The 27,388-nt window shown below is 46.1% G+C and overlaps 3 protein-coding genes across 5 annotated transcripts; all 3 read left to right on the top strand.

Annotated features, from left to right (window-relative positions):
* Nucleotides 1-7,716: 7,716 nt before the first annotated feature.
* Nucleotides 7,717-14,290, top strand: LOC112893431 (protein MLN51 homolog). The gene is made up of 12 exons (XM_025960758.1): nucleotides 7,717-8,445; nucleotides 10,235-10,334; nucleotides 10,422-10,639; nucleotides 10,739-11,577; nucleotides 11,700-11,814; nucleotides 12,337-12,456; nucleotides 12,851-12,894; nucleotides 12,997-13,042; nucleotides 13,136-13,205; nucleotides 13,288-13,365; nucleotides 13,794-13,875; nucleotides 13,965-14,290. Exons 1-9 carry the CDS (start codon nucleotides 7,823-7,825, stop codon nucleotides 13,161-13,163), a joined length of 2,133 nt encoding a protein of 710 aa, XP_025816543.1. The 5' UTR covers nucleotides 7,717-7,822; the 3' UTR covers nucleotides 13,164-13,205; nucleotides 13,288-13,365; nucleotides 13,794-13,875; nucleotides 13,965-14,290.
* An 844-nt stretch (nucleotides 14,291-15,134) lies between these two features.
* On the top strand, nucleotides 15,135-15,839 carry LOC112892502 (protein SODIUM POTASSIUM ROOT DEFECTIVE 2-like). The gene is made up of 4 exons (XM_025959648.1): nucleotides 15,135-15,332; nucleotides 15,428-15,503; nucleotides 15,613-15,704; nucleotides 15,801-15,839. The coding sequence occupies exons 1-4, from the start codon at nucleotides 15,135-15,137 to the stop codon at nucleotides 15,837-15,839; spliced, it is 405 nt and encodes a 134-aa protein (XP_025815433.1).
* An 885-nt stretch (nucleotides 15,840-16,724) lies between these two features.
* Nucleotides 16,725-23,218, top strand: LOC112894555. Of its 3 annotated transcripts, none has more exons than XM_025962303.1 (2): nucleotides 16,725-17,295; nucleotides 22,828-23,218. In XM_025962303.1, the coding sequence occupies exon 1, from the start codon at nucleotides 16,819-16,821 to the stop codon at nucleotides 17,281-17,283; it is 465 nt and encodes a 154-aa protein (XP_025818088.1). In that variant the 5' UTR covers nucleotides 16,725-16,818; the 3' UTR covers nucleotides 17,284-17,295; nucleotides 22,828-23,218. The 3 variants fall into 3 exon arrangements, with proteins under 3 accessions (XP_025818088.1, XP_025818087.1, XP_025818086.1); XM_025962302.1 differs by lacking the exon at nucleotides 22,828-23,218 and adding an exon at nucleotides 20,828-21,117; XM_025962301.1 differs by having other exon boundaries at nucleotides 16,729-17,295; nucleotides 22,847-23,198.
* Nucleotides 23,219-27,388: the final 4,170 nt, after the last annotated feature.

Raw genomic sequence — 27,388 nt, 5'->3', positions numbered from 1 at the left:
TTGAGCCGCTCCCAGGAGTCGATCGAGTTGTTCCTGAGGCTCTCAAGCCAAGTGAGCGGCGCTGGGTCCAAAGCCATCGGGAAGTAGACGACCTTGGTGATGTTGGAACCCCCTGCGACTTCAATGGCCGTAGAGTAGTAGCGCAGCCATTGCTGAGAAGCTTGCTTGCCGTCGTACTTGGTGATGCCGATCAGCTTGAAGCCCTTAGGGTACTTGTAGCTGCTAAACCGCGCAGAAAAAGCTGGGAAGCGGTCGCTGCAGTCAGTACCTTCGGTCTCGACTTCTTCGCGTACCTTGCGCCTGGAGATGATCACGGACCGCGCATCACGGCCTTCATTGATGTGCTGACCAGTGGCGGACGCAGGAAAAAAATTGAGGGGGTGCTAGTGGACAAAAATTAAGTTCATTTAAAATGGTATATATAGTGGCAAACAATGGAAAAACACAATATACCTGTGTTTCACTAAGTTGCTATCATTAAGTAGTAGTAATATGAGTAGTGGGCAATGCCATTCTCCTTTTATTCATGGCTTGAAAGCGTTCCATTATCATCCGATCATCAAGGCTTTGAAATATTTTCCGCTCGGTGTAGCATATCATCAAGTCATTGAACCACTCATTTGAAACTCTGTTTCTTAAATCAGTCTTGATAATATTCATCGCTGAAAAGATTCTTTCAACTGATTCTGTTGCCACTAGTAGAATCAATGTTAGCTCAATGAGACGATAGACCAATGGGAAAGTCCTATTTTTTCCTGTTTCAACCATCTTCTCAGCTAGTTTTGCAACGTCACCACATCCATGAAACTCTACACTTCTCCTGATATTGAGAATAAAGGTTTGAAGCTGATTTCTTAATAACAAATGATCAGCCATGGTGAAGTCATCAGCATAAATCTCGGCAAGTCGAACTAGCTTGTCTACATCAAACTTCGAGAAAGAATTCCTTGGATCAAGGCAAGACATGCATACCAGTAATTTAGAAGAACATTCATTGAATCGATGGTTCATCTCGGATGTAATAGCATCAATAGCAGCAATAAAAATCTCAACATGATAATAATGAAAGTGTGTCACTGTATGATTCCTGCGTGCAGATTTACCTCTAACTGGTATGAGCTCTTCCATGTCTGGCACTGTAATAGCATTTGTTTCACAAAAGCTTTTGACTCTTTGGAACAATGGCATCCACCCATTGTCTCTCATGTCTTGCAAGCGCATTTTGGCATCTTCAAGCAAACCTATTGCTTCAACAATATCTTGATCACTCCTTTGCAAAGCAAGTGATAACTCATTGGTAACGCCCAACAAGTCTATCATGAAATGCATGATGAAGACAAATTCAAAGCTTTCCATTTTTTGTATCAAACCTGATGCTTCACCATGATTTGACGTACCTGAAGCATCTTGACTCACAATCTCTAACACTTCTATCACTGCTTCCCACATCTGATAGATACGCAACAAGGTTTTAAGATGGGAGCCCCATCTAGTATTTGAAGGTCTGGCTAGACTCATCTCTTGATGTTGACCTGTTCCAGTCGTGGCATTGCCACTCTCCAATTTCTGTAACAACACATCTTGTTGCTTAGCTAGTAATGCATCCATTCTCTTGCAAGATGAACTCATCGAGTTCACTATCAAAGGGATTTGATTGAAAAAATCAGAAACTGATCTACTAGAACTTGCAACTGTCACAACCACCAATGGCAACTGATGAGCAAAGCAATGAATATAAAAGGCATACAGACTTTCATCTCGAATGAGCTTTTGTGGGCCATTAAACTCTCCTCTCATATTTGAGGCTCCATCATAACCCTGCCCACGTATCTTACAAACTGATAATCTGCTTCCAAGCATATCAAACAAAGCTTCCTTCAATGCTGTTGATGCACAACTTTTGATATGCTTAATGCTAAGAAACTATTCAAAAACCTTTCCTTGATAATTTACAAACCTGCATGTGAAATTTTCCAAGTTAAAACAACAACACTGCCTAGTTAAGTGAATAAAGAAGTAAACACATAAGGCATTACATGATTACCTTAAGATCACAGCCATCTGCTCTTTTATTCATACATCTCGTGACTCATCAATAAGGACCGAGAAATTTTTATCTTCAATCTCATCAAGAATCACCTTCGTGACCTCTTGTGCACAAGCTTTTACAAGATCCTTTTGAATCCTAGGAGAAGTCATCACACAATGCAAGGGAGCTTTATCAAATGCTTTCTTCACTTTCTCATTTCTATTTTTGTACCACTCAACTAACTCCTTGAAATTTCCCTTATTCATAGAAGTGGATGATTCATCATGTGCTCTGAAAGATTGCACCTAAAGTCCTCACAATTTCCCCTTGCAATATTATGAGAACTATTAGGTCCACCAACATGTTTTTCTAAATTTTCTAGACCCTTCCTCCAATTGGAATAACCTATTTTTGTGAAGACTTCACTACCAAATTTTTAAGGCCTTCCTGGTTTTTTGAAGAGAAAACTGTCGGAGGAATTCTCCAGCCGGGTGGCGGAAAGCACCCGCCTAATCCTAGTTAAGGATGGGTTTGGAGGAGACTTAGGAGCGCTCGATCGGTGGACAGATGAACACAGGAAGGACACGAAGATTTAGAGTGGTTCGGGCCGCCGGAGCGTAATACCCTACGTCCACTTTGGTGTTGTATTGGCTGCGTGAGCCTGAATGGAAAGCAGCATAAGCTTGTGTGTGCAACCTGGAACTTGGGACTTCTAACGAGTACACTCTCCCTTTTATAGTTCAAGGGGAGTGCTTACACTGTGCGGGACCCCGACAGGTGGGCCCGGCCAACAGGGGTCGTTCTACGAGAGATAAGGAGGTCTTCTCCTCGAGCTCCTCTCCGTAGTCCTCTCTATCGAGAAGTTGATGTGCGTATCCACAGCCAGGATATGGCCGTGTACAGCCTTGTCTTGTACAGTGTCCGGTGGCAGCGTTGCCCAACAGTGAAGCCGTGCTGTCACTGTTGGGATGGAACCTCTCGTCAGGCGGTGAAGCAGTGCTGACCCGTCGCGCATGCACTGTTACAGCGCACGCCGTGGCTCGCCTATTACAGGCCATCATCACGCGCGCAGCGCCGTGACGGGACAGCACACAGCCCGCGCACTGTGCACGGTGATACGACGCGCCGCCTTCAGATCAGACGGGCTTACCGTGGTGTCAGCTTACCTGCCCCGTGTGTCAGTGGCAGGCCGCACCTTTTGACTTTGGCGCGCCCGACTCAGCTACCGCATTAAATGATGGTAGGTGGGGAGGCGACCCGCAAGGGGCCTCGGGCCGCAGGCACGCGGCGGGGCCAGCCCCGCTCCTCCCGCTGGGCAACATATGGCGGCACCGGACCCCTTCCCGGGGGAAGGGGGGCCCGGGGCCCCCGAGGCCGGTCGGAGTGGGCTGGCCTGTGATGGTCCGGTCATCACACGTGGCGGCCCCGGACCTCCCAGTGGAGGCCGGGTCCGCAGGGGCTACCCGAGAGCTCTCCCGCCCACCTGGGTGTGCAGAGACCCCGGGCCTCATGGGGCTCGGGGGAGGGTCCGGAGACCGCGGTCCCAGCTATCAGGCCCTGGAGGCCGTATGCCACATGGCCCAGAGGCGAGGAGGAGCATGGATTATGAGAAGTCTAATACCTGGACACCCTAGCGGGAGGTACCCCTATCTGTATGTACCGACAAAAACAATAGAAACAAAAGGCTGCATCCTTCTCCACACTGTATTCCAACCAATCAAACCTATCAAACCAAGCTTTTTGAAATGACCTTGGACAACCGTTCTGCATCTTGCGTGGAAATTCATGATCTTTTGGTTGGGTTGGACCTCTCAACAAATATGCACACCTTACTTCATCTCTAATTGAATTATCATACTTATCAATCGGTACACATTTTGCTGGATCAACAATAATGTCATCCGGATTAAAATCCATTCTAGCCTTCTTTGGTTCATTACTGTTGTCAGTAGTGCGAGGAATAGAATGTGTATCACTTGAATAAAAACTATGCAATGTTCTTTTGGCCATTTGTTGCTAATCTACAAAAAAAATAGATGACGACTAGATCAATCTAGCAAGCAAGAGAACGTATCAATCATCAATGGATGCGTCAATCTAGCAAGCAATAAAAATTACCAATGCAATGTCGGGATATCCCGTTGCTATTGCTGATCGTTGCCGTCTGTGCGGCAGTGCCGATTCACAATCGTGACTTCTGACTTGCCGTCTTGCCGCTCGTGAGCCCGCCGATCTGCAGCAGTAGCCGGTAGCCATAGGGTTTTCTCCTGATCCTGCCGCCCGGCGCCGCGCCGCCGCCAGAGTACTGAACCGATCAATCGTGCGTTGTGGGGGAGCCGGAGAGTCATGCGATCGTGGCTGAATACGGATCGAATACGCTTATACGCGGCTGGCCGCTGGGCTGATCGTGGCTAGTGCCTTTTGGGGCTTGGCCTGTGGGCTGTGGCCCAACAAGCAATAATACAATTTATATGACCCAACAAACAAAGCAGCAGGAGCTGTACGAGTCTCCAGGGCAAATACACGTTCCAGCGGGAGGTGGTGCGACGGGGGGTACCCGTGGACTTTCCGCGCGTAGGGGGTGCGCTCACCCCAGCTGCCCCCCTGCTGCGTCCGCCCATGGTGCTGACGCAGGTCTTTTGGAAGAGGCCGGTGATTGGTCTGCCGCGGGTTGCCCCCTGGAGGTGGCCGCTGCCTCCTTCCAGGAGCCTGACTCCCGCGGGCATTATCGTTGTTGTGGCTGGGTTGAGGTCAAAGACGATTGCCAGCTGTTCGGCTGTGAGCCTGGCTCCGGCTCTCGCCCACGCGCTCCTCCAGGACGGTAGATGCCGGGTTTTGCTGATCCAGCTGGATCTAGGCCCTCTGCGCGTAAAGAAGTGCTTGACACACATTCGGATCATTACTGCGCTCGAGTATGGCCGTGACCCTGGCGATGTTAGCCACCGGAGTCCTGAAGCCCCGCTCGCTTACGGCGGTGAACACAGGGTCAAGCTCGCGATGCATAGATCGCCTGCGCTCGTTGACCCTCCTCCGCCGGATTGTGCGGGCTCTATTCCTGGCCCTCCGCGCCTCACGATTGGCGTCGTTCTCGTCGCCGGCGTTGGCTGTGACCTCATCTTCAGATACAGTGTCGAATTCAACGATGGGGAAGTCGCCATCGTCCTCGCCTTCTTCCGCCATCAGCACCTGGTGAGAGACGAGCTCATTAGAGCTCGCGTCGACTAGTTCAGTCGACTCCTCCGCAACGGTAGCCAACGGCCTGCCCTCCTGGAAAGGCAAAGGCTCGAGGTGTGCCACCAGCCGATCATCAGCCTCGAGTAGATCAGAAGGGCTCATGCTCTTCCAATGCACTAAACGCCCCTCTGGAGTGGAGGTGATCATCAGACTGTTGGTGCCAAAACAACCCGAAGCTCCCCGACATGCGGTGGCTTCAGGCTTTTGGAATAGAGAATCCAAGTCCTCCTCCAATATGGAGAGGGACTCGGAGCAGTTGGCCTCCTGGAGATCAGTGGCCAGATCGCGTTGACCGAGTCGCGATCGGCTACGCGAGTCCTCAGATTGGAATGGGTCCAACCTGAGGAAAGTTGTTGCAGCACCGGATGAAGTCGTGCTGGAAGCAGACTCCTCCTTGATCCTTGTTGCGGACCCAAGGATTGACAAATCGTCGAGTTCATCGACGAACTTGTCAAGGTCGGCTTGAGGAGACGCCATGAGGGTTTCCGGCTTCATGTCGACGAGGAAACGACGGAAATCGCCCTCGCCATCTACGATGCAGACCCACGAGCCGAAAACAAAAGTTGTACCCTGAGAAGGTACTAACCTGGTGAACCGGAAAGATGCCATCGAGTTCGCCGGTGGATCTTCGATGCGCCCCCCTACCTGGCGCGCCAGCTGTCGGTGTTTTACCGGCTGCCCACCGAGGGATATACCCAAGGTGGTAAGTTTTGGTGAAGAGACACCGAGATCAGGAACTCGAAGGTGCAAAGAACACAGGATGTAGACAGGTTCGGGCCGCGAGGCGTGTAATACCCTACGTCCTGTACGGTGGTTTATATTCCTTTTAGTGTAGGATGATCTGATGATCTTGTTTTGAGAGGGTCCCTGCCCTCCCTTATATATCCGGGAGGTCAAGGTTACAAGAATCCTAACCGATATCAGCCAAGGAATCGTATCAGAACATATCTCGGATAGATTCCTTCCGTATCGGTTAGTTTATCTCTTATTTAAACGGGATAAATAAGAGATAAACGAGATGAACAAGAGATAAGACGGACTTAATCTCTTAAACCTCTTTAGACTATGTTATGTACACAGTCCCATGGCCCCGGGTCTGATATTAAGCTCTTGATCACATTCTTCCTTTTTGATGAAAATATCAATGCATTATCAATCTTTACTCATTCATACAAGCAAGCTATTATTGAGACTATATAATAGCCCTTGCAACTATGTCTCTTTTGCCTTCTCAATTTTCTTGCCTCGTCAATTTGAGATATTATAGTTTTGGTACACTCATTTGTATTGTGATCTATCCAAAGCTCATCAAACTCATTAGTTCTTTAATTGTGTTGTCATTCAACCACCAAAATCCACTAGAGAGCTTAGATGCACTTTCACTCGCTCCTAGAAATTATATTCAGGGGCGGGCGCCTTACCCGTCTCTAAAAATAGCATTTCTAGCTGCGAGAAGTAGAGGCGGGTACCGCATACGTCCCTAAAAATAGGTCTTTACCCGCCTCTAAAACCTTTATTAGTAGTGTATTTGCTGTATATGTAGTACACATTGTTGAGGTTGAGATGAGCATTTGAAGTGGTTATATACGTGAGTGTTTTCCACTTAAGTTATTGATTTCAACATTCTACATATTTGCTTTCGGTTTTCGATTGACTTTTTCGATTCCCATTTCAAACAGATAAACAATGAAAGTATTAGAAGATTTTTCTGACCGCTTTCATCCCTGCTCACCCTAAATTGCTTAGGTCCAAGATGAATGAAGGTTAGAAAGACGCTGCTGAAGTGAGCAAGATCTAGTATGTAGCTTTAAGGCAATGAACGACGTCAAGCGGCATTGGTGTGCCGAGCTCCACGATGGTGACATGTTTATGTCTCTATGATGACGATTATTATATATATGCAGAGGAAAACGAAGAAAGATATATGATTATAGTTGCAAAATTATTTTAATTGCACAAAGGTGGTGTGATAAATTACTAAGATAACAATGCATTGGATGATAGATAATTAGTAACTTAGCAAGGTAATTAAACAACAAACGTTTGTTAGAGAGATTATGACTATAAAAGTTGCCAAGTAAAATAAGTTCAACTTGCTGATTGTTATTGCTCGTCAACATCTATTAACATCCATATTACTCGAATCGACTTGATATAATTGATCGGTAACCGGAGATGATTACACGTAGCCTAACAGAATTTTCTTAACTCGGACAAGTGGCAAAAGCCTCCATTGCCTAGACTAGAAAAACCCTACCCAGCATCCAAATGCACCAAATATGAGTTTCCTGCCTAACCAACCGAACCTCCACTCCACTCCACTCCAACCGTACAGACTGCAAACTCTCGCGTCCCCGTGCCGTACCCGTTCCACCCGCCCGTCCGCCTCAACGGCTCAACCCCACCCATCCCGTTCCGTTCCACGAGCCCCACGCTGTCCCCTGCTCCCCCCTCTTCTCCCCTACCCTTCGATTCGAACTCCCTCAAAGCCAAAACCGCAGCGCACGAGGGGGGAAAATTCCTCACCACACCGCACTGCGGCCAAATCTAGGGTTCGCCATGGCCGACCCGCCGGCCCCGGATACGCAGCCGGAGCAGCCGCTCGCCGCCGCCGCCGCAGCTGCTGCTCCCGCTGCCGACGCCGCCGCCGACGCCGCCCCAGTTGAGAAGCCCCCCGCGGCGCCGCTCACGCCGGAGCCGGACGCCGCTGCTGGGCCGGATGAGGTTGAGGAGGACGAGGAGTACGTGAGCGACCCCGACGACGCGCCGCTACCGACGATGCGGCGCCGGGAGGCCAGCGACGACGAGGGGTCCGAGGACGGGAGGCCCAGGGCGCGGATCGGGCCAGACCAGGACGATGACGGCCAGGGGGCACCCGAGGCGTACGACGAAGAGGTGGACGAGGAGGACGAGGAGTACTATGATGAGGAAGAGGAGGAGGTGGGAGAGGGGTTCGAGGAGTACGAAGGGCGCGCGGCACCGCCCGCGGAGGACGGCGGCGGCGGCGGCGGCGGGCAGGAGTCACGCGGGGAAGATGGTGTCGCTGGGGAGGAGGGACTGGCGGAGGGGGAGGCCAAGGGCGAGGGGGAGGAGAAGGAGCAGGAGCCGTTCGCAGTGCCCACTTCCGGTGCCTTCTACATGCATGATGACCGGTTTCAGGAGGAGAACCGCGGCCGGCGCAGGTGTGTATAGCTTCCTTAAAACTACACATTCAGTTCTAGCCCATACTTTCTGTAGAATCACAATTGTGTACTTTTGATTTTATAGGGCCAGAGGTTTAGGGCCTGTTTGTTCTGTGTCCGGCATTGTCAAAATCGAGGCAACCAAATTGTCTGCTCAAGTGTTTGTCAAATCTGTCTCCTAAAATGGATGATAGTGCCAAATTGAACAGAGCCTTACCAAAATTTTGGCACTGAACTCAAATGGTGAATAATTTTTGTCAAGGCAAATGGCAATAGGTTAAGGGGAGCCAAAAGTTATTGGATAAGGCCCGGATGGGGGTTGGGGGACACTAGTGTAATTGTGTAAACTTAGGGGATACTATTGGGTTCATATCACCAGCAGTTCCGACAAAACAAGGCTTTTGTCTGAGCACGAAAACCTTCCATTAAAAAAGTTACAGCTTTTCTTGACATAGTCGAAGTAGAAAACAGAATTCTAGAAGCTGAGGATATCGAATATTGTCTGCCATAATCACAGCTTTGTTTATATGCTCTCTGTTTCAAAAGGCGGTGCCTAGATGCTAGGCGGAACAGCACTGCTCAGCCTAGCACCTAAGCATTGTGCCTGAACGTCAACACCAAGTGCTTTTTGAATCATGCACTTACATTTTGAACAAGGTCATAGTAGAACTGTTCTAAATGGAGTCTGCTAGGCAGCACCCGGGCCCCATGTGCTTCTCTATCCTAACACCTTTTGAACATTGGTGAAGAGCTAAGGGCCAGAGAGAAAAAAGAGCTCTTCCTCTGTTTGTAATTTGTGACACCCTGGAAAGTGTGCAGTGAAGCCTATCTAACTTTGACCACTGATTAAAGAAAAACTATTTGAATTGATCACATGAAGACATTATCCTTGCATTTGTGGTGAAAGATATATTTATTACTGATTTAATATATAAAGTAATGGTCAGCATTCCATATTGAAGATAGTCTCGTTGTCCAAAACAATGAAACATCATACATTTACCAATGGAGGGAGAATTGCAAACCAAAGACTATACTATAATAGTTTGATGGAATGAAGTGAAGACATTTGTCTGTCATTATGGCTTGTGGGCAGTTGCAACACTCTTCTACTTTGTTAGCACTTAGTTTAGCCTTTTGGAGAGCAACATTGCTGATGTTAGATGTTAAATACTCCCTCCGTTCCAAATTGTAGTTCGTTGTGGCAAATTAAGATACATTTGTAGACACAATGTATATCTAGATGCATAGCAAAATCTATGTATCTAGATGTGCCAAAACGACCTACAATTTGGAACGGAGAGAGTATGTCCTATGAATAATCAATTGTTCATAACAATCAGAGGTGCGTTTCAGAGCGACAGACTGTGTGGAGAGTTTATTTGTGCTTTGTGGTTGTTTTCATCAACTCTTAGGCTGGCAACGAGATTTTGGTATAATCAGATAGTTCTATTTATCTAGGAAAGAACAATCAGACGGTTAATCATTGTTATCACTAGATTGGGTTGACTGTTGGTTCATAGAATGCTAGAATCCTTGTAGTTGTGAACATCATTACATGTTGTTAAAGGGATTAAGAAAAATAGTTGTCTACTAATGGCTTACAGTACAATGAACAATTGCACATGGCAGCATTATTTACCACTACATTCAAGCTTGTGGCGAATTTAGTGCTGTGGTTTCTATTCAGTCAATTTTCTTATGCAAGCTGGCTTTGTCATAATGCGACCTGCCAGTGGGTAATACTGGCAATATTTAATGTTTTGTTTTCTTTTTCCTCTATAAACAGACGAATGTTTGGTGGGAGGAAGTTATGGGATGCTAAAGATGATCAAGCTTGGGTGCATGACAGATTTGAGGAGATGAACTTGCAAGATGATCGCTATGAAGTAATTGCTCATGACCTTTAGTGTGCAAAACCAAGCACATCTTTTACCACTAAAAAATCTCAAGGATGCAAAATCTTTGTATTGCAGGATCAGCGAATGTCAAGAGGTCGTTTTAGAGGTCGTGGTGGTCGAGGTAAAGCAAGAGGTGGTGGTCGTGGTTTTCCTAGAGGTGGAAAGAACCGCAATTTCCATGAAGATGGCAACACCCAAAACCGCCCCCCGAAGGTAGTTAGAGGGAGAGGTCCTCGACGCTATGAAGCTGTTGCAAGGAACAGCAGAGAGGTTGTTGGATCCCAACGAAAACAGTGAGTGATAATAAATATCTTGGGACATAAATATTTCTGGTCATTACTGCACCTTTTCTTGTGAAGTTCTCTTACATAGTTTTCTCATTGCTTGTTCAGAGCAGCAAGATTTCGAGAACCTACTCCAAACGCTTCAGCAGCCAGAGATTCTGGTCAAGTTTCACATGCACAGCAAGAGGCGGCCCCTCCTAAAAAGAATGTCATCAATTCAAGCCTGAATTCCGCGTCACCGCCATTTTATCCCTCTGGTGCATCCAATCAAGATTTTCCTGTACCAGCTCAAAGGAGGGACATACAAACAGGAGGTTCCAATAAGGTCCTTCATTCTTCCATGAAGATGGATGATAACTCAAAGCTACAATCTGGTCCAATGGCCAGAGGGAGAACAGCAATGGATTATGGTGGACGTGATAGGTTTCATGCTGATGGTCCTGTTAGGTCATCACCTGGAAGAGCGCCAACGGCATCATTGAATTCCGGATTCACATCATCATCAGCTAATCCTGGCCAATCACCTATTCTCAGGGCTTCAGGGGGCAATTCAAACGCTGGAATTTCTTCAAATAATCAGCCCACTTCATCACTTCACCAAATGCCGAGGATTTCTACGCAAATGCAAAGTCATGCACCAGTGATGCACCCCAAATCAGGTCAACTGCCAAATCAATCTGCAGCGAGGATCCCATCTCAGCCATTGAACAATCGGACTAGCAATTCGTCACCAGCTGCTCAGCATCTACCTGTTAAATCAACAGAAAGTGGTGAGAATGGCTCATACCCTGGTCAGAATAATTCAAAGGCACCTTCTGCTGTGGTTAAAGCCAATAACCAGGAAGCCGGAATGGGTTCATTTATGTATGGTGGCACCCAAGTTATTGGGGCTGCTGGTCTTTCCCAGGGCGATCAAAACTTTCCAGGCACTCCAGCTCTGCTGCCAGGTTTGCTTCCTTCATCATTCAATTTACCTTATTTTTTTCTTTAGTGTTTTGATTATTATTTTCAGTTTTCTGATAATCATTTGAGCTGATTCATTACCTATATTTCGCCTCCTGTAATGCAGTGATGCAATTTGGGGGTCAGCATCCTGGTGGTCTTGGAGTTCCTACTGTTGGTATGGCCCTCCCTGGCTACGTAGCTCAGCAGCAGATGGGGATGGGAAACAATGAAATGGCATGGTATATTCATTTCTTTCTAGAAATTCTATTTTCTCTGTTGTGCCTGCAAATATTATTTGTGTATTCATGTATTACTGGAAGTAATGTTAACTGCATGGATTCCTGAAGACAACAAAATGTAGACAACAGCAGTATTTGCACTAAAATCATGTGAATGCATGTCTTGTTTCTGATTACTTTTCATTTTTATTTTGCCTAATATACATTTCTTTTCTTCAACTTGTAAGAATGCTTTCATTTTCATGCACTTAGATAATACGAATGGGGGATCAATACCTCAATTGCTCAACAATGTTAGTTTATTACTTTATTTGTTAAATGCAAGGATGCAATTTCATGTTTCCTTTTCATCTTGTTATAGAAGAACTTTTACCTCTCTGTATTCTACAAGTACTTAAAATGTTATGTGTTTACGCACCAGTATTTTTCTTCTGTGACTTAGTATGTTGGTGGGGATTGACCCTCCTATTTCTGCATTATTTTTTTGTTGTGCCTTACAATGCTTATTTAAAATTGGTACAGGTTGCCATTATTGGCTGGCGCTGCTGGTGCTTTTGGGGGGTCATATCCACCTTATATAGCCCTTGATCCGAGTTTTTACTCCAGACCTTCAGGACAGACATCATCGTCAGTTCCATCCAGGTGAAATAATAAAGCTTGACCCAGCTAGCCATACAATTTATGTAATTGTTAGTCTGTGCGGCAATCCAACTAGCCATACAAATTACGCCACCTTGTATAAAATAAAATGGGTTATTAGCACCAGAATTTCAATTGTGGTTAATGGGTCATTCACACAAGCATTTGGGGATGTACATACATTTTTATTCCTGATGGGGGCTTGAAAATTGTTCTCTTGTATAGTTTGTTCAGTTGCAATGCACATGCTTTGGGCGAAAACTGCTTGTAGTGCTCATGCATTTGCACCCCTCTACCCCATTTTCTGCTTGTATTGACCCATTGGGCTATGTTTTTATTGCATCATTTATAAAATGTTCTCTTAACAAAGGGTGCTAAGTCTTTATTATTCTTACAGGGAATCTAGTGCTAATAGAGGGTCTAAATCTCCTCCTCGAAACGGTGAGTTGTACTTCCATCTTTATTATGCATTGGAAATAAAGCACTAGCTCATGCTACAATTTGTCAGCTGCTTCACTAATATTTGTCTAACTTGAACTGCAGATATTGGGAATGAGGAGCTTGATCAGCGCCAGAACAAGCCTAGGAGGTAAGATATTCTGTGACTTTTCTTTACTTGCAAATCACATTGGTGTTTGTTATGTCAACAAGCTTATGCATAATATGCACTTTTGTATTGCAGATACTCAGAGATGAACTTCAGTCAGTGATGCACCTTGTAAGGTGAACTGCATCTGAATAAGCTGCTTATGGTTAGTTACAGTGTTTCTGATATCTCCCACTGACTTCTTTTTCTTTGTGCTTAAACTTATCTGTTGCTTATGTGTTCCGCAGGCCCTATTTAGGCCCTTTGTGATCTCCAGTTTTGATCTGGAGCACTTTGGGTGGCTTTGGTATCGTAAATTATGTTAGGTAATGTCCTACTTTTAGACATCTTTGAATGCATAAGCAAATGTACATAATGCTCCTAATTTGATGTTTGCAATTCACTGCTCCTAATTTGAAATACAACATCATCACAGATTCACACACACCATCCAGCTTCTTTTTCCAATCCCGTTTATTACTTTATTTCTCAGATGTATTTCTACTTTGTGGACACATCAATGACTACAAGGGATTTTGGGGGCAAAGGGTATTTGGAGGGAGAAGTTGTGTAGAGAAGATAAAATGATATGTATTTTCCAAATGAAGCTACTCTGCTACAGTTATATCTAAATCAACTTTACTGCCACATTCTGTAAATATTCTGATGTATAATTTTGACTAGCATTTGAGAGATGATTACATTTTTCAACAGTTGGATGTACTTTGTGCCTGACTAGCTCTTCATTTGCCAGGTCTTATGCCTGTTCATGCTGGAGTTATCTGATGGGGTCACTTCACAGCAGAGCAGGGGTGTCATTCGTTACTTGAACTGTAGTAAGCATTTCCCTCCCAAGATCCCTACTACACCTAAGTGTGATATCAGTTTTGGCAACAGTGCAACTGATGGCATCATGAAATTTTAGGTGTGGCTCGGTTGTGATGCATCTGGAAATGTCATATTGATTAGCTGGTTCTGAAGATGTGGGCGGTTGTTGAAGAGAGCTTGAAATAATGATTTGCGTTGGTTGATAAAGTTGAATTTTTTAAAGTACATCTTGTTAGTGACTCCCATTGGTGTCAGTCTACTCTGATGTACCGGTCCTCTTATAGTGGTTGCTAAGACCGAGTGGCTGTATTGCCGCAGTTTGTATCTTTTGGAATATGTTGAAATGTGGGTGCGGTTTGCAACTATTTTGAGCTCGAATGAGTATGTCCAGTTAGTTTTGTTCCATGTGTTCACATGGATTTTGTTTTTTGGCTACCTGCCCGTCCTTTTCCATTTACCAGGGTGATGGTTTTTCATTGTCATGGTAACATTTCTATTATGTAATGGTCGGATGAGCTGCATGGTACCTTTCAAGAACCAGAGAGAGGAACTGGTTTGATTCAACACCTGAGAGATCGTCTGTGGTGATGGTGGTGGACGACTAGAAATGGTATCGTTTCGGCCTTTCGGGCCTGTGTTTGCTGGGCGTTGGCTGTGGTTACAAAAATATAGTGTAGCGTTGATGCATTTTAAGGGATGCTAGTACATCACAATGGTGTAGAGATGTGTCCAATTATATCATGCCTTGCTTGCCACAGTTTTTCGTGATGGTTGAGGGAAATCACCTCCTGATGATTACTCGTGCAGTGTTCGCCTTTTCAGATGGCACGCAATGCACTCACATCTGTTTTCACATATATATCGTGTTGGTACCAGCTTTCTTGCCGAGCATGTTATAGGTCACCCAGCATGGATCCAGGCGACAAAGAAAGATCCAGGAGAGGCTACTGAAGAGCAGGCTGTTTCAGCCAGCAAAGTGGTTGGGCAGATGGATCTGCCGTTGAGCTTGTAGTAGGAACTTTTGCAGTCTCCGGTGGTTGACCTCCCTGGACATTTTTCCCATTGGGGGCACACATCACCTGAGCTGAGTGCATCCAGAACACTTATCACTTGTTGTGAAAAGAAAAGCAACACTAACAACGTGGGCATTGGCTGTGTAAATATCCTTCTTGGCTGTTGCCTATATAAACAAGTGACTTTTTGTTGTGACGCCTCTGGCCAAACAGACGTCTTGCAGTTTCAGCCTGCAGGGAGAGAGGCCCCCCAAATGGCTGCAAGGGGTTTCAGTTTCAAGAGAGTTTCTCGCTGGTTCCCTCGTTCCTCCGCATCAGGCGGTTTGCAGGAAGAAGACGAGGACAGCAGCGAGAGGAGCGGCTTGCTGAGGAGCCACCTGGATCGTCAGATCGTGCCGGTCACTGATCCCGACGACACAACCAAGGCGCTAGCCGTGCGTAAGGAGCCAAAGGTGACTGATCACTGGAAGCATTAGTTTTCCGGTATTGTACAAATCTCATTCAGTTCTTGTCTCGCATGATGAACACTGCTTGCTGATCTGCCCAGACCGTGGCGCTGAAGGTGTCCATGCACTGCCACGGCTGCGCGAGGAAGGTCGAGAAGCAGGTCTCCAAGCTGCAAGGTAGGTGACGAGCATGGCATGCCTCACGCAGCTCATCTTCTTCGTCTAGCTTGTAGTACTACACCAACGATTGCAAGCAAAGCATTCTGAACTCGTCTCTGGTACGCAGGAGTTGTGTCCTTCAAGGTGGAGCTGGAGAGCAAGAAGGTGACCGTCGTGGGAGACGTTAGCCCCACGGATGTCCTGGAGAGCATATGCAAGGTGATGAAGCACGCAGAGCTCTTGGTGGCTTAATTATTAGCGAGTAGCTAGTGATCCATCCGGTTCTACTTGTGAATGGGCGATTTGTATTGTCAGATAAATGCTGTTCCCCTGCAGGAAAGAAAGATACTGTGAACGATCCTCTCATTTCAGAAAGAGAAGGAAGATCTTTGATCTCAGGGTCGTCTGTTACCGTGGGCGGCTCCGGTAGAACTCTAGCTACTGGAACTGGAATTCTTTTCCTTTTCGCTGTCTTTTGGGTAGAATTTTTAAAGCAACGGGGGAGAAGAAAAGTTCAGAGCAACAAGATCGCTGCGGTTGGAGAATCTGCTGTCATTAACACGAGGAGCACACAAAATCAGCCTGAGGAATATCGGTCTTTGTTTTGTTTCAAATCGATCGCATGGCCTGTCCGTGTGAAGCTGGCCCATACAAGATAAAATAAAACCACTTACAAATGCAAGTGTGTTTCTTGAAATAAAAAGAACGATTTATGACGTACAGCTACCAACAGGCAGCCAGGCAGGCAGTATGATCCAAGATCCGTATTCATTCGTCAATTACCCAGATTCGAGGGACTCGCTAGAGAGCGACTGGTACCAGCCGTTTGCTCCTGCACCCACCTACTAGCGACCGTTCGATGTGGCACCCAACGGTCGAGATGAAATGCCACAGCGATCTGTCACCGCCCGCCCGACAATTTTGCTTTCCCTCAATTATCATAACGCGAAATCTTACGGCTTTATTGTGGTCAGAACTCAGATCATCAGAGCTAGCATTTCCGTAAAAAAGTTAACTGCCCTGCTCTCCCAGCACAGGCCGAAGGAACCCGCGAGTGAGTGAGAGAAACCCACCGTGTTTGACCATTCGCCGCCGACGTGGCGTGGTATCTCGGATGAGTCTCCTCTGCAGTTATTGCAGAGGGACTGTGTCCTTGGCAGGTGGGCCCGACGTCTGTCGGCCCCACCTGTCAGCCATATGAGTCGCTCTGCAATAACTGCCCAACCCGCTCAAACCCCCCTCACACTCTTCCAACGCTTCACGCCTCTCTCCCTCTCCTCCGGTCCTCCCTCCCTCCCCCGCGTCGACTCTCCTCCCCCCCATCGCGACCCCGATGGCGCGCCGCCTCCTCGCCGCCCTGCTCGCGGCGTCGCTCCTGCTCCCGCTCGCCCGCCCGGACTCCTCCTCCGTTCCCGCCTCCGCCGCCACCACCACCGCGTACGACGAGCTCCGCCTCCGGGGCTTCCCGCGGGGCCTGCTCCCGGCCAACGTTCGGGCGTACACGCTCGACGCCGGGTCCGGGGACTTCGCCGTCGACCTCCGCTCTAGCTGCCGCATCGTGCTGCCCGCGGGGAGCTACCTCGCCGCCTTCAACGACCGCCTCACGGGGCGCCTCGGGGACCGCCACATCTCGGGCCTCAGCGGCATCCGCGTCAGGGCCTTCTTCCGCTGGTGGTCCATCACGGGGATCCGCGCCGACGGGGACCAGCTCGTCTTCGAGGTCGGCTCCGTCTCCGCCAAGTTCCCCGCGCGGGACTTCAACGCCAGCCTCGAGTGCCCCGCCAAGGCCGACTCCTGATGCAGCAGCTAGGTGAGTACTGCTCTAGACTACTGGTGCTCACTACTTGCTTGCGTGTGGTTTGATTCATGGAATTAAGGACACACTATCCATGGTTATTGCCCTTTTTAATTTGTACCATCAAATGACCAAAGGATATATCTGCAGTATTGTTATGTTGTCACTTTAGCAGGCTCCAATTGTTTCATTTTTTATTACCTTTTCTTTGAGGGGCTAATTTTTATTACATGGGGGAAGGCTAATCTTTTTAGTAAAAGTGTTAGCAAGAAGAACCCTATTTGAAGAACACGAAGCTAAGCAGTCTGAGATACACTTCTGTTTTTTTAATGATAGCTGTTCGAATTGTAGTAGTGACTGGTGAGAACTGTTCCAGCCATTAATTTTCTGTAATGTTTAATAGTACCTGCGGCAGCGAATCAAACTTAGATGATAATTTTGGAAAATCATTCATCATCAGTCCATGAATTTTTGAAAGCTGCAAAGCAATAAATTACTGCTAACCCAGTAAGAAATAGAATAACTAGCAAATACAAGTACTACTTATGTACCTAGTGGCTAGTGCAAGCTCATGTGTGAACAGTAAATCTTGCGATGGTACTGTAGAAGAGCTTGTGCTGCAGTAGCCCAAAAGCACAAATATAGGCACCAGTACTTCATTCCCTGGAATCAAACATTATTCTACACTTGATTGTCTTAGACAGCATCATTTCCTTGACTGACTGTTTCATGCTACAATGCATCACTGGTATAAGAAGAAATGGAAGTACACTGAAATGCAGATATATTGTGAGGTCTGCAGGAAGCTGACTTGCTTTGAAACACACTGCCAGTGGCGGTGCTAGAAAGTCTGTGGTGTCAAATGTAGGGCCAATCTTCTACAACTACAACATATACTTTGCTACAATTTTAGTAAGAATCAGCCCGCCTTTTTTTTAAAAAAAGGGAAAAACATGGAATCAACTGACGTTATATCTTTTTCAAGGATTCTGGATGCCAAGCTTTGTGATATTCTTGTGACTGGTCATTGCTACGAACTCTGAGACAGAGGAACACTATAACCGCAAACACAAATTTTATGCTTTCAACATGCTGACTTTTTTAGTAAAAGTTACTATAACTGTACCATTCACAAAGAGGTTAGAAGCGCTGCGGCGGTGATGTCCCATGTTTCCTCTTGAGTAAACTTCAACAGTTCAACCAATGCTATTAGCTATAAAGATATCATTTACACTATTGAAATACTCTTGTTTTTCATGGGCTTTCTACTGTGGCAAACTGGCAGCAAGAAGATGAACACAGAGTTAACATGTGAAGTAGAAGACTGACTTGGCAAGAGCAGTACTCATCTTTATTTCCTACAACAACAACAACACCACCACCTTAGCCTTTTGTCCCAAGCAAGTTGTGGTAGGCTAGAGATGAAACCCACAGAAAATAAGAATAAGAAACACAAAAAGAGCACAAGCCAAAGGAAGAGTTAGAGGTTAAACAAAAAGTAACAAAGGTCACGGTTCAGGTACGTTAATTGCTAATCTCCAAGCGCTCCTATCCATAGCTAATTCCTTAGCGATATTCCACTCCTTAAGGTCTCTCTTAACCATCTCGTCCCAAGTTAGTCTAGGTCTACCTCTACCTCTCCTTACATTATCGCCCCGCTTTAAAACTCCACTACGCACCGGCGCCTCGGGAGGCCTCCGTTGTACATGTCCAAACCATCTCAACCGATGTTGAATCAACTTCTCCTCGATAGGTGCCACCCCGACCCTATCTCGAATCTCTTCGTTCCGGACTCTATCCCTTCTTGTATGCCCGCAGAACCAACGCAGCATACGCATCTCTGCTACACTCAGTTGCTGGACATGTCGCCTTTTTGTAGGCCAACATTCAGCACCGTATAGCATCGCCGGGCGAATTGCCGTCCTATAGAACTTACCTTTTAGCCTCTGTGGCACCTTCTTGTCACAGAGGACGCTAGAAGCCTGCCGCCACTTCAACCAACCGGCTGAAATTCTATGCCTAACATCTTCATCAATGTCTCCATCTTTCTGAAGCATTGATCCTAGGTACCGAAAAGTATCCTTCTTGGCCACCATTTGACCTTCGAGGCTAACGTCCCCATCCTCATGCCTAGTCGGGCTAAAGTCGCACATCATATACTCGGTCTTGGTCCTATTCAGTCTGAACCCCCTCGACTCTAACGTGTGTCTCCATAGCTCCAACTTCATATTAACCCCTGCCCTACTCTCGTCAACTAGCACGACATCATCAGCAAAGAGCATACATCAAGGGATATCACCCTATATGTCCCTTGTGACCTCATCCATCACCAAAGCAAATAGATAATGGCTCAATGCTGACCTCTGATGTAGTCCTATTTTAATTGGAAAGTCACTGGTATCGCCATCACATGTTCGAACACAAGTCATCGCATCCTTATACATATCCTTGATAGAGCTTCTTACTGATAGGCACGGTACTAACCATGCTATCAAGATCTTCCCAAAACTGACTCTTGGAGCTATCATTAAGACCTACCTGAGGGGCATAGGCACTGATCACATTGAGAACCAAATCTCCAATGACCAACCGCACTAGGATAATCCGGTCGCCTTGCCTCCTAACATCTACAACTCCATCCTTAAGGCTCTTATCGATCAAGATGCCTACACCATTCCTACCCGATGTTGTCCCCGTGTACCAAAGCTTGAAGCTAGAACCCTCCACCTCCTTCGCCTTCTGGCCCTTCCATTTAGTCTCCTGCACGCATAGAATATTTACACGCCTCCTACTTGCTACATCGACTAGTTCTCTTAACTTACCTGTTAGAGACCCTACGTTCCAACTACCTAGACGAATCCTAGTTGGCTCAGCTAGCTTCCTTACCCTTCGCACCCGTCGAGAGAAATGCGAAGACCCTTGCTCATTTTTCACTACACCCGGGCGCAGATGTAGCGCGCCACAGAGGCTGCGACGACCCGACCCTTGCTCACTTATCATCGTACCCGGATCACGATACGACGTGGGGATGACGACCCGGCCCTTGCCCATTTAACACCACACCAGGGTTCCAATGTAGCGCGTCGCTAAGAGGGTTACGCCCCAACGAATTTCTTATGGGTTTCATTTCCATTAGAGTGGCTGATTTTTACGCTGGTTCGCCAAACCTAACACAACCCTCCACATTTTCTCATCGCGGGCTTGGGACCGGCAAAAGCAGTGTTACTCATCTTTATTTCCTAACTGACAAAATTTCTATGCAGGGTTGTTAATCAGTGGTAGATGGGTTTGTTGCTCTAGTATGTTGCTTTCAAGATTCTAGAAACTGCTAGATGCTAGGTGGCCTGTAATCATCACCTAGCGCTTAGGCGGCCGGCTGATATACAGCTGCCAAAGCTTGAATTAGTTAATGAGAGGAGGGGTCTGGGGAGTTTTTGACACAGGGTAGGAGGCACACAGGTCACTGCTGGCTTCTCTGTGACAACTTTCCTTTACCTCTCTGAAGCTTGCAATTGACTCCTACTCTCATGATGGTCATACGTGATAGGGAGAAGCCGGTGAGGGGTGGCTGAGAAGCTGGATGGTGGCTAATGGTCGAGAGAGGAAGTCCTGAGTAGAAGGCTTGCTTATCTAGCATGCCATGGGAAAAAATGTAGTGGCTGGGTGGTGTTGCTCTTTTAAAGAGCATCTAGTTACTCCGAAATGGGCCCAATGTGTTTGATAGGCCCTTTGGATTTCATGATCTTTGTTATTTCACTCCCCCATCAATTTTTTATTTTTAAAAGAGTATTTTTAATTGTCTTTCATGAATTTTTGTGGAAGGAAAAGTTACAACAATCATGGCCTACTATGCACGAGTCTGCTGTGAGTAAATACTATATTCTTTTTTGAGTTTGCAAACTGCACGTTGCTTTCTTTACTTTCCTTTTTTAGAAGAAGTTGCAAAAATCATGCACATAGCATTTCTTGATTTTGGACCTGGATGCAATTAGCCCTTGATTTTTGATAAGTTGAGCTTGTCTGCTTTGCTTGAACGAAGTGTTGCATTTAGATTTGCTTGTTGTCAAATTTTTTTTTTTCAAATATAATTTGATGGTCTCTATGAGTCTCATAGAATGGACCAAGAGTCTTTACAACACTGAAAGTACTGAGCGTCCAAATACTGAAAGCAAAACATATAGGTCTACATAGCACGCATAGAAAGAATAAAGTAAGACAAGCTGCCTGGACTATTACAGAAACCACACTGCACAGTTCTCAGACAACGCTGTATCAACAGCCTATTTAACCATGTCTTAGCCCCATGTTCTTGCATTTAGCCAGTGGCAAATCTAATATAGCTTTTAGTCTATATACATGTAAGAAAACTAAAAGCAAAACATATAGATGTAAGAAACAATACAAGATTCCTGGACTACTAGTCTACTACAGAAAACACCACACAGCTCCTAGTGGCTGCAGTATCAACAGCTTCTTCGTCCATGTTTTCATCCTATGCCTTGGGGCAAAGCAGGCATGCAGCCTTTTGGGCTTCTGGATGCCTGTCCAGTATATTGTTCTTGCATTGGGATTGGGGATCCTGAGAGGATTCCCTGATGCTGCACATGCTTCCGTACGAATTGATTTGAATCCGTAACTGTAGATTACAAGCAAAGTAGCGTGCACCTGAGCTGTGAAATAATTAGCTTCCACATCCTGGTTGGATTTTGCTTTTCATGGGAGCATAGAGTATCGTTTCTGCAGTGCTGCTCTGTATTAGTTTCAAATATTTTAATTGTTAGCTCTTTCGTCTGATGTCTGCTAAGAAGGCACGTGTTATTTGTATTGTCCTTTTCTTCTTATCTCTTATCATTTTTCTTCATCTGTCATAGTAGAATTGAAGACTCTGTTTGACATTACTTTTTCAAAAACAAGGCATCAGTGAAAAGAGGAAGTAGATCAACCTCACAAGTGCTGCACCCACCTTCCTAAAGTCCACTAACCATTCCTTTTGCCTTACAGTCACTCAGGCTCACATTGAAAAAAATCAGGTCTGACATGGGGAGGAGTTGGAAGTAACCAGCGGGGGTGGGTAGAAACAACATCTAGGGATGTGGGAATTGGGATAGAGTAGATGCAGCAGTGTGACATGGACATTGTAAGCTTGTTGATCCAAAGCATCTTCGGGTCAGATTCTTGGACTCTGTTAAACCAAAGATATGGGGTTAAGCGTTGTGCTGATAGGAATTTTGGTACTCGAGATGTGTGGATCTGGACTAAAATCAGTCTTGTATTCACTATTCCAAATTTTAACTTAAACAATTAGTGGTGTTTTTTTTGGTTTCTAATAGGTAACACCACTATTGGTCACTTCATACAGGAAACGCTTTGCATGATCTCCTACCTACTTTCATGATCTATGTTTTTTTGTACATTAGCCATGTTTGTTTTGGTTTCTAATATGTAATGCAACTATTACTTACTTAATACAAGAAACGATACGCATGATCTCATACTTACTTTCATGATCTTCAACTATTTTTTGTACAATGGTTAATTTGGTGGAAGTTGTTCATCTGTTTTCCAGGTCATCCTCTCGCCTGCTCCATGGTACATGGCATCATAAAAGGGGCTGTTGGACTTCAGGCACATCGGTGTTTTTAGCTTCACCTGTCTTTGTTGTAATTATATGTTAGATGCATAAGACAGACTAGATCGTTGGAGCCTGTCGCCCTTATGTGCCAAGAAACCGCGGATTACGGAAGTGCTTCCCGCGTTTCATTAGAATATACTGTAATGCGCGACATCATTGCTTGAAAACTTGTGTTTGGTTCTTATCTTTGGTACTATCAGTTTGTGAAGTATAATACTTGTATATGATATATGACTCCTGGGCAGAATAAGAATCAACATATATAATAAATGCCTAATGAATAGAAGACTACGCATTTTTGTTTGTTGCTGATGTGGGTGCCTGATTAGGTGATATTCAACACTGAACAGTTGAGGCCTTTGGAAATTCTAGCGGTCAGCAATTGTTTGTCGTTTCTTTTGTAGCAATCAGTACAAGGCTACCCTTTAGTTGATCTCTTGTAATCATCCAGCAATGGGGAGCGCAATCTAATTGTGAGAACCCAGCATAACTTGGATGGTAGCTGGTTAGTAGAGATTGTTGTACCTTATGCCCATCAGGAAGAGTAGTTCTAAAAATCGCTCTCCCACCCCCTCTCTCCCCCCGTACTCTCCTCCCTCCCCTCCCCTGGGGAGTACTTCTCTCTCCCTTCCCCGTACACCTCTCTCTCGTACTCTCTCGCGAGCTTGGGCACCCGCTCTTCGTGGTGGATCTGGGCGCGAGGAGGTGGTTGGGGGCACCGGATTTGGACGTGGGGATGGTTGGGGGCACAGGCAGATCGGAGCTCGGTGCGGCTTGCGTGCACGAGCTCGGGAGCGGTGCTCGAGCTTGAGGACGGCGGCGAGGGTGCCGTAGCTCGGCAGTGGAGTAGGGACCCTTTGTAGATTTTTTACTCTCGCCAGGGGCTTCGCTGGAGTTGCTGTAAGGCCGCCTCCGGAGGTGTTGCGAGCTGCTCGGGAGCGGTGCTCGAGCTTGAGCGCGCCACGAGGGTGCCGTAGCTCGGCAGTGGGGTAGGGCCTTTGAGTAGATTTTTTTTACTTTCGGACTCCGCTGGAGTTACTGTCTTGCCTAATAATAGCTAGGAATGTCGTTGGCTTTGACTGGATCAATGGAGAAACAAATCAGCAAAATTCTTCCGTTAGCGAGTACCTCACCATTAGCAGGCGCAGAGTGATTTAGCGTGGAAATTAAAGAGCAGATGTATTCATTTTTTTCCTTTATTATTTCTTATTTTCATATCAGCCGATGATGTCATCAATACCGCTGGAGATATTGACGAAATCTGCTAGAGATGTTGACGAAATCTTTTCGCTAGCGGAAAGATTTGCGCTGTTTTTCTCTCCGCCAGCTCAGAGAAAACTAGTGACGTCGCCGGCGAGGAGGCCTAACGAGGAACTTTTTTAAAAAAAGGGATTAAAAAAATTAAAATTCGAAAAGGGGAGCCGGATGGGGAAAATTAGGAAAATGTGTGCTTCCCGCCCACTGAACGGGCGGGTAGCGTGGGGCCGGGGACCTCCCGCCCAACCAGCGGGCGGGATGTCCCCCGAGGGCCTCTTCGCAAATAATTTTTTCGCGGAGAGGTCCCTGGGAGGGCATCCCGCCCAACCAAAGGGCAGGATGTTGTGCTTAGGGGCATTCCGCCCTTTGGTTGGGCGGGAGGTCCTCCCATGGGCTATATAAGCCCCAACCTGCCCCGAAAATTCCATTTTATCCAGCAAAAATCAGAAAAAAGAGAAAGAGAGGAGAGGAAGAGAGAAGAGAAAGCGGCGAAGCCCTGTCCACACGTCGATTTGGAGGTATATTCTCATTCTAGCCGTATAAGTACTTGAAAATGACTATAATTTAGGAAATATTTCTTAGAGTAGTTATGTTTTGAATAGTTTTTAGTATTTTCATTTATTTTTAGTATAATTTATAATCTGAATAGTTTAGAATCTATAAAATATAATCTGAAATTTAGGATCGTCGTTCGTTGTGTATTAATATGTAGTATAACTAGTTTATTAATGATTGACAGATATGTCTTCCGAGAGGGGTATTTTCAGTATATATTACGGAGAAGGAAATGTGATTTATGTGCCGAATGGGGTAGATTTAAGTGAATTCAACTGTGCGGTTAGAGGAATTACCAGGCCGCACGAGAGAACATTTGAATCCCTATGCAACTGGTTAATGAGGGGATTAAGGATTAATCAGGAGACACACACTGTGAGTGTTCAATGCGTCATAAATCGTACCACTCACGCTTTGATCTGGGAGCTGATGCCACTTGCAAGCAATGAGGACTGGTTAACTTATCTGCAAAATGCAAGTCATTGGCAATGGCCACTGGTACTCCTTGTCAGTGTGCAACAAAACCCTTTGATAAACATTGAAGCTGCTCCGGGGGATGAAAATATTGATGAAGAAGTTGAGGAGGCAAACATTGAGGCAGGTGGCACCGAAGCACCTCAATGTGTGGCTGATGAGGGGGAGAACATACCCTTTATTGTTGAACAGCTGCAAGACGAAGAACGTGAATTGGATGAAGCAATGAATGCCGATTCGTCTGATGATGATGATGATGTGCCTCAAGATTGGGTAAGCAGTGACTTCAGTCATCTTGTCGTAGATGACGGATCTAGCTGGCATTCGGATTGCAGGGAGAATGAAATTATCCAGAGTGCAAGGTACCATTCAATTGAAGAGGTGAAGGAAACTGTTAAGTGCTGGTCTCTCTCTCTTATGCGAGAGTTTAAGACAGTGGAGTGCAAATCTCGTATGTGCGAAGGATGGCTGTCCATGGCGGGTGCATGCCTACAAGGGTAAATGGAAAGATTATTGGGAATGCTCCATTGTCACTCAGCACACTTGTCATTTGCCTGGGGTGCAGAAGAGCCATCGCAACCTCACGTCGCAATACATCGCAAATGAGATGTACGGGACGATAGTACAGAACTTGTCATATGAACCAAAGTCTATTATCAGGTACATTCAGGAAAAGTACAAGTATACCATCTTATACAGTAAGGCGTGGAGTGCAAAACAAAAGGTGTTGGAGATGAGGTTTGGTACGTTCGAGGCTGCATATGATAATGTTCCTCGAATGCTGGCCGTCCTATGTCAGAGAAATCCTGAAAGCTACTATGACCTGAAAACTCTAGACAGAGGAGAAGGTCCGCCCCACATATTGCAGCGGGTCTTTTTCAGCTTGGGTCCATACATTAACGCATTCCATCACTGCCGGCCTATCCTGTGCATCGACGGGACCTTTCTCACAGGAAAGTATAGATTGCAAATGCTGACAGCTATTGGAGTGGATGGAAACAATCAATTGCTGCCTGTTGCTTTTGCTTTTGTTGAGAGTGAGAACACAGACAGTTGGTACTGGTTTCTGGAACGGGTTAAGCTTGCAGTCGTTCGGGATAGGGAAGATGTCTGCCTGATTCATGATCGTCACGCCGGCATACTGAGGGCAATTCTAGATTTGCAGCAGGGGTGTGTGGAGACCGGAGAGCCGCCCAAGTGGCGTGATATTCGCAGTAGGTGGTGCATGAGGCATATCGGTGCAAACTTTTTCAGGCAATTCAAGAATAAGCACCTTATGGATATGTTTAAGAGGCTATGCAAGGAAACGAATCAGCAAAAATTTAACAAGCAGTGGCAGAAACTTGATGAACTGACCGGGAAGAAAAGAGCCGAGGACGCATCAAAAAACATAACTGCACAGGATGAAGCAGAGGCTTTGTGCTCTTTGCCAACAGATACTGCACGTACTCGCAGAAGGTCTGGGTCAGCGGTGAAAATTTTTTTTGAATGGATTGAGAATGAACCTAAGGAGAAGTGGGCGTTACTTTATGATACCGATGGTGCAAGGTACGGTATAATGACCACCAACTTCGCCGAAGTTTACAATTGGGTGCTGCGAGGTGTTCGTGGGCTTCCACTGGTTGCAATTGTTGAATTCATTGTCCGCGGGTATACCGATTACTTTCGGGAGCGGTTCACTGAAAATCAGATATTCATGCGAGATCCAGATAGAAATTTTGGATTAAAGGTAACAGAATATATGACTAAGAAGGCAGAAAGCGCCCGGCTACACCATGTACGGCAATGTGGAACACAGGAGCTCAAGTTTGAGGTATCTCCTAAAGATAGGGCGCGACATGGCATGAGACGTCAAACTCCTGTAAAGGAGTGCATTCTCAAGTTCGATGGAACTTGTTGTTGCTCATGCATGAGGCCCAAGTTGCTGCACTTACCTTGTTCTCATGTAATGGCTGCTTGTGCGGATATTGGACATCCTGTCGATATATATGTTTCACATTACTTCAGAAAGGAGATAATTGCTAGCACCTGGCAGTATGAGATCTATGGGTTCCGTTTGGTTGGATCGTTCACTGAGACAGCGAATCCTGTTATCTATATTCTAGACCCAAGATCATCACGGGTTAAGAGAGGACGCCGAGGACGCCGTCAGTCACGGCGTATTCGTAATGATATGGATGAGTCAGAGCT

This window comes from Panicum hallii, chromosome 5 (assembly GCF_002211085.1).
Source record: "Panicum hallii strain FIL2 chromosome 5, PHallii_v3.1, whole genome shotgun sequence".
NCBI classification, from domain to species: domain Eukaryota; kingdom Viridiplantae; phylum Streptophyta; class Magnoliopsida; order Poales; family Poaceae; genus Panicum; species Panicum hallii.
Note: the sequence above shows the minus strand (reverse complement) of the source record. Positions and strands in the feature narration are given on the sequence as shown.

What these genes read in the sequence shown, in the direction of transcription:
- LOC112893431 (XM_025960758.1), top strand. Translation starts at nt 7,823, where the DNA reads ATGGCCGACCCGCCGGCCCCGGATACGCAGCCGGAGCAGCCGCTCGCC. An exon ending in CACTCCAGCTCTGCTGCCAG is followed by an intron (nt 11,578 to 11,699) that starts GTTTGCTTCCTT and finishes CCTGTAATGCAG; the next exon opens with TGATGCAATTTGGGGGTCAG. An exon ending in TAAATCTCCTCCTCGAAACG is followed by an intron (nt 12,895 to 12,996) that starts GTGAGTTGTACT and finishes CTTGAACTGCAG; the next exon opens with ATATTGGGAATGAGGAGCTT.
- LOC112892502 (XM_025959648.1), top strand. Translation starts at nt 15,135, where the DNA reads ATGGCTGCAAGGGGTTTCAGTTTCAAGAGAGTTTCTCGCTGGTTCCCT. An exon ending in CCGTGCGTAAGGAGCCAAAG is followed by an intron (nt 15,333 to 15,427) that starts GTGACTGATCAC and finishes TGATCTGCCCAG; the next exon opens with ACCGTGGCGCTGAAGGTGTC. An exon ending in GCAGGTCTCCAAGCTGCAAG is followed by an intron (nt 15,504 to 15,612) that starts GTAGGTGACGAG and finishes TCTGGTACGCAG; the next exon opens with GAGTTGTGTCCTTCAAGGTG.
- LOC112894555 (XM_025962303.1), top strand. Translation starts at nt 16,819, where the DNA reads ATGGCGCGCCGCCTCCTCGCCGCCCTGCTCGCGGCGTCGCTCCTGCTC.